Genomic DNA, 17,714 nt, shown 5'->3' on the forward strand with positions numbered 1-17,714 from the left:
ATATTATTATTATTATTATTATTATTATATTATTTAATATATGGATATATGGAAATATGTATCATGTTATATGATGAAATTCTGGATAAAGAAGTAGTTCATGGATAAAACGATATACTCTGTTGCAACAATGCGCGTAGTACAATATCGACGTTTATCGAATAGCAAGAACCGAATGTTACTCGCGTATCGTAACACCCGTTACATAAAATTCACAGAAAATTCTAACCGAAGAGGTAAGTGCCTAAACGAAACGCATTTTATCACGGCGGGCATAAATCTTTCATCGATTTATCAAGATCCTGCTTAACTTTGCAAACAATCAAGCAGCGTGTATGCAACTATTTATGCATCTGATTGCGATCTATCAACCATTCGCGCCGCGTGTATATTCACCGAGGCCATGGAAAAAATTTCACTAGGCACGCGTGCGCTGATAAGAAAGGACGAGATAGGAAATAAAGATAGTCGAAAAGGTTGGAGATAATCGAGAAATTTCTTCGTTCCAACCGGCCGATCGTCGATCGAGATTGATCGTGACGCCGCGTTTACGCTGAAGGGACAATTTATTGCCGAATATCGTCGCAGAATCTATCGTATTTCTGCAGATGTCGTCGCTTATCGCTTCCTCGGGCTTCTGTGTTTGCCTAACGGATCTCGACTTTTTAAATTTCCCGCGAAAAATCCCCATTTTCTCCGTCGACCATCTCTCGGCCGATCTCATTTGTCAAACATGCAAATATCGCGTTAAATGGGAATTATAAGACGCGAAACGTATCGACATTCTGGAATTTACATTGGCCAATCCGCATACGCGGTCATCGGACGGCGAACGACAGGAACTTTCACCGGAGCGTCGTTGATAATATCATACTATGTTTACAATGTCTCCCACCATCGTTTCCGATTGTCCGCAAGTCCTACTTATTGGCTTGTAATATATTCTACTGTTACGCGTGTGCAAAACTCGTATATGTGTGATCGGAACGCGATTTCCACGCGCGAAGTTCAGAAATTTAAGAAGCGCCATCACGCGGATGTTTTCGCAACTATTATTTTTAGGTTAGCCTTGATTATACCCGATTAAAGTCGAGGATATTCGAATCGGGAATATTCGTGGATGATCTTAGATCGGAGATTAGAGATTTTAAATTGGGGACCGAAACTTGTATCGTTGATTGAAAACGGTCCCGTATATAATATATAGGGTCCGTTAAAAAATACGGAACCAAGACTTTGAGAGCTACTGGTATATGCTAAGAAGAATAAAAAAATGAATCGATATACAGGTTCTAAGATCGGCACCTACGGTATATAACATGACTTCATACATTCTTACCTGAACACTTGTGAAGATTAATTTACGCGATGATAATAAATAACGCGATTGCACGGGTATGTAATATACGATGGAAAAATGAAATGAATGGAAGCTTTTACATACATAAATGTCGTGTGTGACTTGTGAAAAGACATGTCAAATAATTCTTGTAGAAGAGGGAATAAGTTTTATGCCCCGCAACGATACTTTTTTTCACGCTGGTAATACACTTCTTACGCTCCTGTGATTATTATATTTACATTTAATTCGTTTCCATTTAACTCGCATCACTCGCGCATATAAGGTTGCTCTTTACTTGGAAAAAATTAATTTGAAATTCTAAGTCGATTAAATAGATTTTCCCGGCGTTAGTGAATATTGCGCGCCATTAAATCTCGGATCCTTGTTCCTTAACACCCTGTATATTCGCGAGAAAATGGGAGCCTGCTCGAGCATTTGATAAATATGGCGCCGTTGAAGCGTTTCGATTAATTTCCTCGAGAACTTGAGAAATGCACGATGAGAGGCTGGAAATACTTGTACGTCTTCATTAAAAGCATCCCGTTAATGCATCACGAGTATAATGCAAGTATTAGTTCCGATTAAACCGCGAAAGGGTATAAATTAAATATAATTAAGGAACGTATGTTTATGAAAAAAATTATACACTCGCAACGACGAGTCATTGTCTTGCCTTTTTGCGCGATTACTCATTGTTTCGCGGGTGCATTTATCGCATTTCGATAATCGCGCACATGCGTATCGTGCCTTGAAATACAGGTTTTACCGTGGTGTTTATACCGCGTTGCGAACCACTGCCCAAGAACGTACTAGAAAATTAGCGATTCAAGATTTCCTCTGCCCCGATCGCGAAACATCGTAATATCCCGGTACATATCCAGCAGCACAAATTCTCCAAAGAGTCTCTAAGAAATCGGAAGAAACTGGACGAAAACAGGTTTCAGCGAGGCGCGCCTATAGTTTGTTCGAAATCAATCGACCACTCAAGGCCGTCAACACTTAACCCCCACCATGTCCCATTCAACTACTCCGACTCGAACGTATACCGAGTTAAAAGGATCGTTGCAACATCGTTCGCGGTGATAGATGTGACCTTGACGGGCCGATGGATTTTGCAGAAACTATAAAACGTCCGATGGAGGAAAAGCAAAGGAAAAGGCAGAGAGAAAAGGGAAAAAACGGAAAGTGAGAGAGAAATAAAGGTGAAAAGGCGAAGTAGACCAACATCGGTTTGCCTGAAACGTGTACACCGGAGCAGCTGTCGAGGGTACACTGGACCGCGACGCGCGTGCAAAGTCGAGTGGAGTAAACGGAAGTGCCGTTGGCCGCCGGGAGGAAGCGCTGATCGCACGATCGAACGGTTCGAATCATAGAAAACGGTTAAAACGCGCGCTACCGCCGCCCGGTATCGGGGAATGCGTACGAGGTGGTACGGAAACCGACTATCACGGGTTTATACCGGATAAATCTTGTTTCTTCCCGCGTGCGAAGCGTTCTCCGTCACCGTTCCTCTAATGCCACTATCTTTCTCGCCGAGTCTCTCGCCGGCGTTGTCAGTCAGACCCGCTTGAAACCCGAGTGTGTCCATGGAGAACGTTAGCAGCAGGCGCGAGAGTCGTGTTGTCGATCTCGCCAACCGATCGGCCTGCTAAGCCAGCCAGCTAACCAGCCAGCCAGCCGGCTAGCCAGTCAGGGAAAGGACCGAATATTTGGCCCGACTGTCTGACTACACACGTATTATCACTGCTACGCACATCGTGCGTGTGTGTGCCTCAACCGTGCGCTGTTTACGAAGCAGTGCGATCTCACGAGTGTCTCGCACCTCGCCGATGTGGCCATCAGGTTAGGTAGATCGCACGTATGACAGTCGATATGACGTAGACAGGGATAGAGGGACTCGATCACCAAATTTATGACAAACAGAATGATATTGACACCGATTCCGCGTGACCTTCGGGACTTGTCTAGGAATCGTGCATTCGAAACGTGCTCGGCGATTGGGAGATGTTCGGATGAGATGGGCTTCGCCATTTGCATTTTAAATGCTTCTCAGGAAGGGTCTTTTGAACACGTGTTAGGCGGAATTAATTTATGGAGCGATTAAGCAGAAGTAGAATAGAGAAGTCGGTGGTTGATGGTATCTTATCTTTCTTTCCCTTTATTTTTTGGGATAGAATGGAGGCGACTGTCGAAGGTGATTCCGAGGTGGATAAAGTTCGTGCATATTCGATGAGGAAGACACTGTTTAACCTAACGGTACGGTTAATTAGAGCCGATTTATAGTATTGGTGGGTAGGTATTTAACGCGTGGAATGTTTTCTACTGGATTTTCCTCTGTTGCCACGGTGAATGTATGCATTTCTATGCAATACGGCGACTGCGCTGTTCTGTAGGTTACTATTAAACGATAATTCATGGAATTTATCACCATCGTTTTGTACTACTGGCTCTTGCTACCCGCGAATTAAATATAACTTTAACTACAATTTACTACGACGCGATGCATTCGTTTCTATTTATAACACTCATTCGATAATATCCAATTTCTCTTCGAAACTTTTACACGCGCAGCTTCTACGCAGTCTAAGCATATAATACGTACTCGCAAATAAAATGAAAGAAACTCCAGAATTTCATCATACGCAGACCTAGAGCGAGCTGAGAGAGAGAAAGAGCAAAGAGGAGAAAATAAATAAGGCCATCACTTACCCAGCGAAGAGATGAGGTTTCCCCACAGTTCAGCAGTTTGCCAGGCAAGGAAGAAGAAGCCGAAGAACCTGACAACGATGGCGTCTACCGGCTGATCGGTGAGCTTCGCGTAGACGCCACCGACCTGTGTGAGATAGGTGGCCTTAGCCGCCCACATGGGTGCGGCACCCAATCCAAGCAGCACGCCAGCAGGCACCAGGGTGTAAAATTTCGGATAGAACTGCGAGCCGATGTACGGTGCATAACACAGCATCGACACACATAATGTCCATTTCACGGTGAGCCTTTTGATAACGAAGGTGGGCACGAAGATGCATGAGAGCACCAACGCCGCGTAAATCGCTGATAAGGACACGGTGCCTAAACCGTCACTGGCGTTTATCGACGACTGCAGGTTCGCTGTGCCTTGAAACGCGGTGAACTGCACCATAAACGCCACGGATACGGTGCTAATGTTCTTTAAGATCCGCCATTTCTCGCCGCGGGAGAGCTTGAACTTTCTGGACTGGGTGTCGTCGTCCGTGGACGATAATTGCGGTGGTTTCTGCGGCTCAGGAGGTATACCGTCGGTACCATCGTCCTTGTAGCCCTCGTTCCTGTAACCGACACCACTCACGGTCACCGTGTACACCGTCTCCTCGCCACCGCCGCCTCCACCATCTCCGCCACCACCGCCACCGACACTTCTGGTACCGTCGTGTTGTGAGGCTACCATCCTACGTGCTTGCTACCTGTAACATCATCGGTTCATCCGTCATTAATACGTTTCCTGTTTTTCAAATTTTATTTAACATAGATCTGAATAGATAAGATTTGGATTAGGGGTTGGAGCGAACGGTGATTCAAAGTCGGCTGAGAGTTTGCAGTGACCAGCGTTCACACCCTCACAGCTAAATGGAAAATGGAGGTTCGAGGTTACTCCTAAGTCCTCGGTGAATCCTCGACTCCCATAAATACAAGTTCCTGTGCTACCTAAGTATCCCTTGTCTAAAACAGGGCCTGCTAGAAAGCCTTACTGACGAATCCACTAGCAGGCCCAGGACAAAACGCATCCCTTCCTTGCGTCCTTCTACCTGCTACCTATCGTACCAAGACAGGTATCAGGATACCAGCCGGCAGCACCGTAAGAACCACAAAGACTTCATTCTAACCCCCGTAGGGAGGAGTCACACAAATTATTTATAAGAAATTGGCCTATGTGTAATTATTTGAGAATTTCTAAAGGAAACTACCTTTCTTTCCTCACCTAAATATTCTTTAAAGTATACCACACGTCGTATTTACACGTCGTATATTTACATTTCTGACTTCACGTATTATTTTTAAGAAACTGATAAATTTTTATGGTAGAATAAATTTGTATTTACGACCATTCTAAACATTCCATGGACTTTCCTCGTATTCTCTTCTCGTTATTTTTTAAAAATAGATGTAAGTATAAATAATGGAAGTTTATCGCTGCGAAATAAATTCGCGTTCGATTATCGGGGACTTCGATCGCCACGTCTTCTCTACGCAAAACAACCCTATCCCTTGCTAAATGTTCTCACGGCTCTGGCATAGAGATAAGATTCAAAACTGCAGGATTTATCGTGAAAAATATTTCAACTCGAGATACCTGAGGAAACCACCTCGCCGAAGGTAGACAAGATATTTTCGTTTCGAGGTGCAGAAGGAACGCCTCGTATATTACGGGCTGATAGTTATGGACGGTGGCGCGCGTGCAACAGCGCGTATTTCTGTAAAAGCGATTTATAACGGGCCGTTCATTGGTATGAAGGGGCGTGCGAAGACCTCGTCACGAATCGTGCAGTTTAAAGGGAATCCTTTCTTTTTCCTTTATCTTTTCTTTTCTTTTTCCATTTGGAAAGGCCTTATTGAAGCGTTCGCGAATCACGTTCCAGTTGCGCTTGTAAATTCGTTTGTCGTCGATGTAATCGATGGGAATGCGTGACCGGCCGCACAATGCTGTGACACGTGTCGTACGGCGTGCATCGCAATTAAGCGGCGCTCGCAATACCTTCACCTCGTTCGCTAACTCTTTCCGCGCCCTGCCCCCTCCCGAATCTTCGTTTCATTGGCAGCGTTTCTCAAACTACTTTCTTCCACGGCGGCGCTAGTGTGCCGCGCTAAGTCCGCGGAGCGCTTGTTTACGCGCGGATGATGGAAACCGCGTGGAATCGAGCAATTTCACTCGGTCAACTTGGAATATTCGATTGCCGATTGTCACAAACGATGAGACACGGCTCGTCACGGATTTCTGAGCACGATATCTGTCGAGCATATGAGTACACGGTTTGAAGAGTTGACACGATGAATTTGAATTAGGAAGAGAGTCCGGTTGGAATAGCTAGAATCGAGAGTGAGATTAATTGGAAGGTGAATCAGATTCGTTTTTACTTGGAAGAAAATTCCGTTATGTAAATGCGTTAAGAAAACGAATGTACCGACAGAAGAATAATTTTCCGTACGAAAATGTGCAATTTTAAGGGAACCTTGGGATTGGGAGACGGTGTGTGCCTTCTTCGAGCAAGATCACTATGGAATCGTGGGTTTCGCTTGAAATTGCGTAATCCTAAATTATACATCGTAAATGGAAAAAGGTATTGGATAAATACGCATCTTTAGTTAATAGGTGGACGTAAAAAGAGAATGTTATAGGGTATAAAAAGAGTGTTTTAAAACGATCGAATCGCGAGGGAATATCGTAGAAGAATAAATAAACCTTGGTTTTGATTGTGATCGTTCATCTGATTGAAGTAAGGTTCGCAGAAGGCTGTCCTGTGCATTAACAAACGACGAAAAACCTGTCAACTTTAGCAAAAACCTTTCCCGCCATTTCGAAAGGCCGTGTTTCCTTGTATCGACGCACGAAACCCGGATGAAACGCGTGGTTCGCGTTCCTTTCTCGCAGCGTTCTTTTCTTATTCTTCTCTTTCTTCTCCTTTTTTCCTTGCCTTCCTTTTTTCCTTCGATGAAAGACAAAGCCGCGGAAAAGCGAGACGAAAAGACATAATTAATCTTTCTGTTACATAACAAGAATACCGCGGTACGAAGCGAGCGCGCGATATGAGAATTCTTCGTTTCGTCCTTCGAGAAAACATGTGCTAAAGAGAAAACACATGAGAATTGCTTTTTGTCCAAACGAACAGCTTTCCTTGCGATACATTAGAAAATCCAGACATTCGTCGCAGGAAGTATAGCATCGAGGAACTTCAGGGATCTTCCTCTTTCTACATCGCCATGACGTAACAAGGAGAATTTTCTAGGTATCTGCGAGATTAGATAAGAAGAAAAGCTGGAAATTGCAGAATTTAATCTAATCGTTATACGTGCTTTTGATAAGCTACGAAAAGTAATTTTCCAGGGAATATTTTCCTCGCGATTTCGTAACGAAATTAAATTGGCAAAAGCGATGGAAATCGACGCTACAGGATGAAATCCAGACGTTCCTGTATCTTATTAAAATCGGTCGAACAGATGAGCAAATTGGTTAGAAGAATTAAGTAGTTAAGAAATGAAGAATAGAGCTTAGCCTTTGGAAAAATCTAGATTGAAAATTCACGGAGTGAATTTCCATAAGTCTGGAAACACTGAAAATATTTGCAAATGCAAATAGAGACAAATCACAATGAAATTCATAGGGATAAGACACAAATAAAACAACGCTTAGTCCACGAATTTTTAACCTCGATTTTCTTGAAAAACGAGGTCTCAGATAAAGAAAATATTGTCTTTCCTTTTCGACTTATTTTTACATTTAAAATCTGCGTTTAAAACACAACAATATTCTTTACCAAAATAGCGTTAGCATTTATACAGCAATTGTTGGATTTATGATAAATTCCATAACAAAATTCGATCGTTTTAACCAACACTTAACACAGGAACTACCGACTTATACATCATATGCGTAGAAAATAATAATTAAATATGCCCTTACGCGAGCAGAGATTAACGTCATCTTTACCAAAAGCAGCTGCAAGCTCGGAGTAATGACAAAAATAGAATATCTGGAATAAGTGATTCGATAATCAAAGACCCTTTCGATAACTATGATTTCAACAACTGGATCGAAAGTATTCGACAAACGCGAGAATTTACGAATCTGTATTACCAAAAGCAAGGTGGATTGCCTAACTCCGTAATTCCTTCCAGCCGCAGATGCGACGCCACGTGGTGTTTACAGAGCACACCGTGGAATATCGGTGTTGGTCGAAAAATCGACAGCTTCGGTATGCGTAATTAAGCGTGGTCGGACGTGTGGTAAATACGCGTCACTGAATTCCCACTTTTATATCGGTAGCACAGAAACACGGTTTGCATGACCCTGACTTACTTGAACACGATTCGGCCACCAAAGTGTAGTACCACGAGAGCAGAATACCCACCCTAACCAGTTCCCAACGACCTTCAACTCTGCTTTAACCGCGAATCTCGTTGTACCATATCTCTTCTTCTTGCAAACAAATGGACGCGGCACGCGGGCAAGCTATCGATACCAACGCTCCCCGTTCCCTATCCTGCCGGTCAATTTCGAAACGTATTAATGGCGAACATGTGTTTCGACACTCTTTATCCGGCCGTTTCGACGGTAGCGCGAAAAAGAAACGAGACAGGATTAACATCGTAAAAGGATCTTAGATCGTGGGATTTTAGTAAGGTCGCTCCCGGTTATCGGTCACGAGGAAAAATGGAGACGAAGGAACTATTCGAGGAAATATCCGACGACGATTCCTATAAAACGTCGAATTAATCGGCTGACTTTTCGACGAATCCGACTGATTGGGAAAGCAGAAGTTGTCTCGGCGCTAATCGCCATCTTGTACCATTGGCTTTTAATACCTCGACGGACAAGATTCTTTTTATTCCGGGAAGCTGTATAAAAATTTGCTTAAACGCATTCCCAGAAGTCGCGGTAAAAGAAGCTAATTTCCGTATCTTGATTTTTTATCACTACCCGGCTGGGAAACCAGCTGATGCTAATGACGATCGTAAAGCGATCCTCTCCGGACTTCGATTCCATTACGCATGTATACGATGTAACAAAGTGTTATCAACTTCTAGCATATAAACATTGCCTAGAGGGAGAAAGAGAGATAGGCGTGCGTAGACTTGAAATTAATTAGAGTGCGAACCTGCACCACGAGGAGGTCAAGGTTCGTTTAATGACTTGGCTGCCATTCAAAATTTTCCCGCCTTTCCTCCACTTCTTAACCCGTCGCGTCTCGTTTCTTATTTTCTTCCACTTCGTTCCCTTCGTTTTTCTTCTTCTTCGGCTCGCTCGTTCCTTTCGACTTTGCATCATTTTAGATCTTGTCAGATAAAATCGTGCTGAAATATCATTTCTCTTCGTGCAAATTACTCGTTGCGTCGCGTCCGCCATATTTCCACCGCTTTTATCAGGGACGATAAGTCGAGAAGATCATACGACAGTTTGCACGTATATTATCCTGTCTTCGACAAAACGTTATATTTAACGTTGTTAAAAGCTTACAGGCTGCATCGATAACGCTTGATACATGCGGGCCATTATGTTCAGCCGTATAAATGAAAATGGCCTTAATTCTTAACACTTGAAGAATTATTCTCGCACCGTGTTATCTTCCTAATATTAACACTAGGTCTATCGTTAAGTCTATCATTGCGTTATTGAAATTTGTAATTATTTTGATGTACAACTTTCGATTAAGAATTTTCTCGCTTGGATTTACGGCTGTTTCATCTAATATTCCCGTGATAAATTTTCGAATGCACGTCGTTGTTCTCGCGCTGTTTCTTCTGGGTTTCATATGCAGCCTGTTCCATCTACTGACTGTTACAAACTGATCGTTTGACCGGTCAAATGACCGCTCGTTGTAGGTTTAGCTTTAATCTCAAGTGTGACGCGTTCAGATACGACAGCAGTTGCTGCCAAATGCAAAAATAAAAGAGCGTGGGAAAGACTGCAAATAATACAAGTGACAGTGAAAAAAACGTGAAAAAGGAAAAAACCGTAACTGTAAAACGTATTAATCGATGGGAAATAAAAGGCACAAAAGCTAGGAAACTATCTGCATCTAGACATCTAACGAAGAAGTACAGTTAGACTGGTACTTCGTACTTTGAGTTACCTTGTCTCGAAACTGTAATCTTTCTTCGACGAAGGCTACGATGTTTTTCTTGCAATTTCTTCCAGTCCTCATAGAAAAAGGAAAGAGAAAAAAAATGGCACTTGAGCTCTTCGATACGATGTTCACCTTGATTTTTAAACGCGTTAACACACTTTTTTTCTTCCTCGGCAATGGCACACTATACGTTCGGAAGAATCTAATAATTGCCGATCAACTGGCACTTGCTGTCGTTTATTGTAAAAATTGCCCGTCAAACGGCAGATATATACCGATATTTCCAAAGGCGGTAATTTTCCTGTCGGGGAAATGCTGTTTTCGAAAATTCCCACTTTTGTTTTGCAATGGTACGTGATCACCCGTATGCGCCATTGTAAATACGGATAAAGCTGACCCGAATGATGCAAGAACCACGGCTGCGCGTTGTTATTGTTGCGCTTAAACAATATAATTCACGTTCGAAACCTTTCCTAGGATAAGAATGCACGAATGGCCGACGATAAAGTCGGTCTATGGTCGTGAAAAGTTGGTAGGAAAACGTAAATTATTTTATCTTGGTCGCCGTTGTAAAACTAAAAATATCAGAATTCGTTGAATCGTCGTTTGCGGGTATTAAAATGGCGAGATGCGAAACATCGAAAGTAATAATATAATATGTAATAAATTATATTAGATAATATATAATAAATAATAATATAATAAATATTTTATAATTGATATTTAAATTACATTATCATATTTCGGTATTTTGGCTGAGGAGTTATTTAAACTCTTAATTCATAATTCGGGGAATAGAATTTACGAGAAGTCTGAGAAATATTGAAATGACTAGAAATTTGAAGGTTACAAAGATTTGGAAAATCCAATTTTGTGCGTCATTACGTATACATCTTGAACATTTATTTAATGCCTGAGTCTATGAGAATCCCATATTAAAGTCGTATACTAATGTCGATAATTTCAATTGTTAATCCAAAGCATGTTTTAACACCGTTTAAACGTAAACGAATTCTAAAATCGTTGGATGTAACAAAAATTTGGAGAACCAACCCTGTATGATGAAAAATGCTTCTTATCTGAATGGCATTCCGCGTACCGCATTCCTGAAGACGTATGCAAGTTCGTTTCGCATTGAATATCGACGCATTGAAATAAATGTACAAGCACGGTCGATGTCACGAAGATCATGTACGCGAACATTCACAACGAGATTCACACATTTCGAATCCGTCATAAATCCGTCAAACGGAAAAACAGGTTCATTCGTAACTTGGAAGAAACATAACCTAAAATCACTAGCATAACTTACAATCACCGCGAAAAACTCTCATAATTTCTCGTACATTCGATTCGAATATCTACGATTCGTACTTCCTTCAGAATCGATGATAGTAGCGACACATTCGCGGAAATTATGGTATTTTCGTGCGAGAAATCAAACTAGAGGTTAGAAATCTATAATGCACGATATTCCCGAATCGAAAAGTAAAATAGTTAATGACTGCAAAGTTGACGATTATTCATGATGAACATATTTGTTGTTGACTTAAAATGTGGTCGTTAACCTTGAAAACAAATCGATATATTTTGTTTCGCATCGAAACAGCGAATACGATGATTAGTGAAAACAAAACGTGAAATTGGAAATTATTGTGAAAAAAGAAGGCGAATTACCGCATTTTCATAACATAAACCTGTCACCCACTGTATACGATAACGAAATCCACGTATCTCATGTGATTCGGACCGTCCGGTTGAGAAACAGGTTAGATCGCGACTGAAAAGTTACAGCCCGTCGCGAAAAGGCGGCGCGAGTTGTGTTTTCGACTCAGGAATCTGTCATTCGCAGCATTCGCGGCACACCTTGCGGGACACCCTGTACGTATATACGGCAGATTAGAAAGTCCTCGTGGAACGATCGACTCGTAAATGCTTCAATCGTTTCACAACGAAATGCTCCAAGGCGTAAGCGTACCGTCTACTATGCAGCCCGTACACTATACGCCAGTGTCCAGACTCGAAGTTACGATCTCGTAATGCAACGACGATCATCTTTCGATAAAAGTCATGTGACCAAACTTGTTGAAATTTCAACAGAAACGAGTATATACGAGATACAGTAACCGTTTACCAATGTTTAGATACATGTTCTAAGAACTTCGAGAACATTTCATTTGCGTTTGATACTTCTTTCTTTTACTTTTTCTTTCTCTTTTTTTATTATTTGCCGATTAATTCCAAATAATTAAGGAACAAAAAGAAGGATTAATTAAATACGGATAAGCTTGTTTTCGGTAGTTTTCGACCAAGTTGGGCGTGTAAAACGCGATTTTTTACGATCGTAAATCCGTTTAAACGAGCCGCAATACGTTTTACTTTTACTGACTGCGCACTCTTGTGAACGCTTTTACAAAGGTCTTCGCTCGAACAATGAGACACGAGGTTAAGATACTGACGTAAACACCGATTAGCCAAACTTGGTCAGACTTTGTACGGACATAGAAAGGAAAACAAAAGTAATGATCGATTTAAAAAAATACAGTGACATAAGGAAATGCGTTTAGCACATTTTTGGTAGTAGCAATAGAAATATTTTGTAGTAATGTAATATACTTTTTAGCCATTTCAATCAGTTTGGTCATTGCAAATCGTTCATATTTAGGCTTCTATTAGCTGATTTCTGTGTTTCGTTATTAATTCGTAAAATAACACCATATACATATATATCTGAAATTTTCGTAAAATAGAAAAACGTGATGTTTACTAAATGTCTATGGTGAATGGTGTTCCATGAGTAATCTGAATAAATACAAATTATACGAGTTAAACGTACCGTGTCGTGTTGTATTAAAAAGCAGTTTACGTGAACGCTTTAAGTATAATGAGTTCCCATCGTTGTGCTTCAAAGCTGCCATGTTTCTTCAGTTGGTAATAAGCAAATATATTCCACGTGGAATCTTTTGTACCGCGGATTCTATAGTCTCCAATAATGTTTCGTAAATGTGCAAATTCGTTTAAAGGTATCCAATAAAATCAAATTTTAATCGATGGAAATGACGAATCATTTTATGCGAGTATAATTAGACGAAAGCAAGTGGTGTCGATCAGTCATCATTCGATTCAATTCGATCGTATTTATACCGTACATTTATACCATTTATTTCCTATTGTTCCTTTCTTGATTAAATTGATCGAGAGATACAGAAGCTGCGATAAAGCGATCAGCTGTCTTTCGATTCACTGGAATCTCAATATTCCGAATAGAATCACAGTTTACGAAGATAATTCAGTGCAGCTGTGTCTAACAGAAACATAGCTCATAATGCTGATCATTTGCATTCTTCTGTTCTGTGTCACGTTCGAAACAATTAGACATTATATTAGAAGCACATCACAATGGGGGAGTGTACTTTTTCCCCGTGAAAATGATCAATCATAGCTCATAGTTCAACTATTTCCTATAAAAGGTAAAATAATTAAAATTCCACAAATTACAGTCATGATTTTATAAAAACGTTTTGCGAAACTGCGTTACTTTTGCTCTTGGAAAAGTTCGCATAATACTCACGTAAAAACGTGCATGTGTTTCCTTGTTCATAATCTAAAGTATGCAACCACGAGGACAGTCTTTCCGAGGAGTAAATATAATACCTATAATACTAGATGAAGTTACGTCTCAAAGATCATATATAACAATTAATTACCAACACTCGCGTTTTTCAACACATGTATACGAGACCGAGTGCAGAATGTCAGTGTGATTGTGTTTTGCAACAACCTACTAAGTAACAATGAAATGAAAAATCTCGGTGTATATTTCATTGGTTCTTCGATTGCTTCATAATTATAAATTGGCTATTAATATCTACATAAATTTCTATATTTTATTTCTAATTTGTCATGATATATCTTATTTAAATTCATTTGAATGTTTATCCGATGTTTACTATTTTTATATATCATTCCGTTGTTACCTTTCAGTATCTGCTTTTCATAATTCGATTATCATTGCTAATGTCTTGTGTAATTTCGAGCGTCTTTGAACTTGAAATGCTATATTTTATTATTTTCAAGAAAGGAACGTACACCTGTTAGAATACATTTGCGGTAACATCGTATACAATTTCAGCCATTAATACGCTTTGTATAATTTCAAGTGTTACTGAACTTGAAATTCGCCATTTTATGATTTATATTTAATTTTACGTATTTCCATTCACGGATCTGTTCGGTATCATATATCAATTTACATTTTATTTACCTTTATTAATCGAACCTTTATCGTTATCAATGCCACTCATTTAATTATTATCGTTACACTTGATACTCGTAACCTAATGTTTATACTATCATCTACCATTGTGCAGCTTATATTCCACTTTTCATGGAACTATATTCACAAATATCTTCTTTATTTACCTCCAGAAATCCGTTTCGTAGAAACTTCATTATTTAGATTCTAACCCCTTTTTAACCAACACTAATTTTATCTTCATACGATTCTGATTATCCATATTTCATTTTGCAATTTTTTACACAGTTTGACTTGAATAAATCGTCGACACGGTAAGACAACAAAGCACACATTCATTCGAAAGTTGCGAATAAGTGATGAACTGTATCACTTCCATATGGTTTGTCTATGGTTTTGTCACGCAACGCTATTCGTTATATTTTAACCAATAACAAGTCAATTCACGCCAACCTGAAGCACTGAGAAGATCGTCTAACCTAACTACTTCATTTTTGAACAAAGAAGATGTCGCCATTGGTCCCCGAGAATATCGTCAAAAACGCGGCAAACAGTCCGATTTCAAATTCAGTTCACGCGTATTCGCGAAATACTCTTCGCACGTTCGATTGTTTATCTTCACCGCAGCGCTACTTCTCGAATATTCGTATCATTCAACGGTGTCGCTACCTTACCTGACCCGCTATCAGGTCGCGACAAGCATGGATAGTTGATCGTAAAGTTTCAATGAAAACTCGCCTCATGTTCTCTCGGTCGGGGATCCGCTGTACCATTCGCTTCAAATTACCGTTATCTGCGTTTGAATTCGGCGATCCACGTAACAAGGAACGAGCGATCACGACGGATATACGACGGATAGATTAATACAGATCGTGGACCGATGGAGTCGCGCGATAGATCGTACGCGCACACACAGTCAGTCAACCGATATGCCGGGACCTTTAAATTCGCTTTTACGAGCGTGTCACGCGGCGTGTATATATCGGTGACGATTTCACGTTACACTTTCTGCCTTTGGCAGGCCACTATTTTCGTTTGTATCCGATTTCTCGCATCAGCTTTTTCCATGGTTGCTCCGGCGCGCACAGGCGCGCGGACTCGAGCGGAATACCGATACCCGATAACTTAAAATAAATGAGGTCGCCAGTGATAAATATTAAATAACTGTACATGTGCAGCCCGTGGCTTGCGTGCGTATACCTGCTTGCGATACGTTTGCTAACCAATCGAGAAACGAGCAATGAGAAAATGATCGATGCAGTGGATCGAGAAAGAACACGATCGATCTAATAATGACTATGGCACCTTCAAACGATACATCGAGAATCGATAAAGAAAAGGGAATAAAGAGAGAGATCGCTTACGTGTTAACAGTGTTCGATCGTTCGTTCGCCCAAACGACGAGATTTTCTTCCTTGTTCTCCTCGAGTTTCTTCCGATTTCTTCGCCGCTCCAGTGCTCTTCTTCCTTTTCTCGCTTCTCTAATCGGCTGCACGCGATCGAACGTGTCCGGACCGTCGAAAAACCAAAAAACGATTTTCAAAAACGAATATTCCTCGACCACGGAGCAAGAATACACTTCTCTCAGTTGTGTTTCCTTCGTGGAATGTTCGTCGAATTTTTCCTTTTTGTTCTATTTTTTCGTTTTTTCTTTTTTTCTTCTTCAAGATCGAGCCCCTACCATGCCACCACGACGACCGCACAAGACCGCGAAAAACGAGCACGCGAAAAGTAAAGTGAATTGAGAGACGAAAGTGCAGCGAGCAACGGCGAAACGAGCGAGTTTCGAAAGCGTGGAAAAAACGTAAAATAAGCTTATAAAGTAGCTACATCCGAACAGTTCGGGGGTTCGGAGACAACTGAGCCTACCGGCGGACTTTGGAATCGGTGAGCGGTGTGTGTCGGTTCGCCGGACTCGCGAAGACTTCTCGAGTTCGAGGCTCCGAGAGTCGTGCTCGTTGTTTTCTTTTATCTTTCTCCTTCTTTCTGTCTCTGTCTCTGTCTCTCTCTCTCTCTCTCTCTCTCTCTCTGGATACACGGTACACCAAGTGCCCGGTACACGCGCGTTCTACCTTCGCGACGAGCTCGCTTCTGTTCCTCCTGATTCTCCTTCTGCTCCTTTTGTTCCTTCGGCCCATGGCTTTTCTGTATTACTAGCCGCGCCTCGCCGCACGCGGAGCCACCGCAAAACGCAAGCGCGCGACCAACTACGCACGCACGTGTGTGTCTCGCGACTTTGCCCGTGTACGACTCGATCATAATGGTACGATGAAAATCGTCTTGTTTGCTCCCTGTCTGCCGTTTCGCTCGTTTGTTCGAAACAGGTTCAATATTGACTCTTTTTTCTTTTTCTTTTTTCTTCTTTCTTCGTTTAATGGTTTCTTTTCAAAATTTTAGGGTTACCAATGATTAAAGAAAATAACGATGGAAGTCAGTAACGATGAATATCATGTTTCGTTGCATTGCGATTTGTGGTTTGTGAATATTAATGAAATGGCAAGTTAATAATCGCTGTTGATGAATAATAATCAAATTAGAACGTCAAGAATTGGCTGAGCAGCTTTATTTAATGTGACTGCTACGCTTTGATTAAAAAGGTTATGGTTGCATTTAAATAGGATCTTGCTAGTAATTTGATAGCTACACAGGTGCGTATTGCCGCTAGTTTTTATTATTAATTTCACATTAAACGCTTCTAGAGGAAGTTAATGACTAATCGATTAAAGAAATGTTTAAAAAATCAAGTTTCTTTTTTAAGGATAATGTTCATTAATAAACTCGAGGAACAGCCGCGTAATTAGGGTATACGTAAAGTTCACTGTTACTCGATTATGGAACTCTGAATCACCGATCGATTATAAACGGTATCGTGTGTTATAATAAGCCACTTAATACGTGCATTCGAATGCATTAAAGATCGCAGACTGTAGATCACAACACATGCACTTTAATACGATTCTTTTGTCGTCGTTGAATCGGTACGTGACCGGTATATAGCAAGAATGTCAGCTTTACGACTTTTACGGGCCTGAAGCAACCGTAAAGAAGTTCCGAATTGTCCAACTCTGAGAAATTATTTGAGGAATTTTATGGTTTCTGATCTGGAAAATCCTGTTACGGGACAACTTTCTCATGAAATGACCTTGAGGAGCTTTTCACGTAGTGGAAAAACTTTTCTCCCTATTCAGAAACGAACATCACTACCTTTTGTGCCTTGAAGGTCCCCTACTGATCTGGAAAAGCGATTACAAAAGATCGAAAATGTTCGTTTTTACTAAGTGATGCAATAAGGATATTGTCC

General features: G+C 40.9%; 1 protein-coding gene across 1 annotated transcript in view; it reads right to left on the reverse strand.

The window, feature by feature from the left end:
* Positions 1–16,491, reverse strand: part of LOC108549898 (UNC93-like protein) — a 53,633-nt gene extending 37,142 nt beyond the window's left edge. The window contains exons 1-2 of the mRNA XM_017903469.1: positions 15,778–16,491; positions 4,052–4,782 (exon numbers count right to left, since the gene is read on the reverse strand). Coding sequence (XP_017758958.1) covers positions 4,052–4,766 — 715 coding nt within the window. The 5' untranslated portion in view covers positions 4,767–4,782; positions 15,778–16,491. The remainder of the gene's footprint in view (positions 1–4,051; positions 4,783–15,777) is intronic.
* Between the last annotated feature and the right edge of the window lie 1,223 nt (positions 16,492–17,714).

This window comes from Eufriesea mexicana, unplaced genomic scaffold (genome assembly GCF_001483705.2).
Source record: "Eufriesea mexicana isolate 0111107269 unplaced genomic scaffold, ASM148370v2 scaffold4744748180, whole genome shotgun sequence".
In the NCBI taxonomy this organism is placed as follows: domain Eukaryota; kingdom Metazoa; phylum Arthropoda; class Insecta; order Hymenoptera; family Apidae; genus Eufriesea; species Eufriesea mexicana.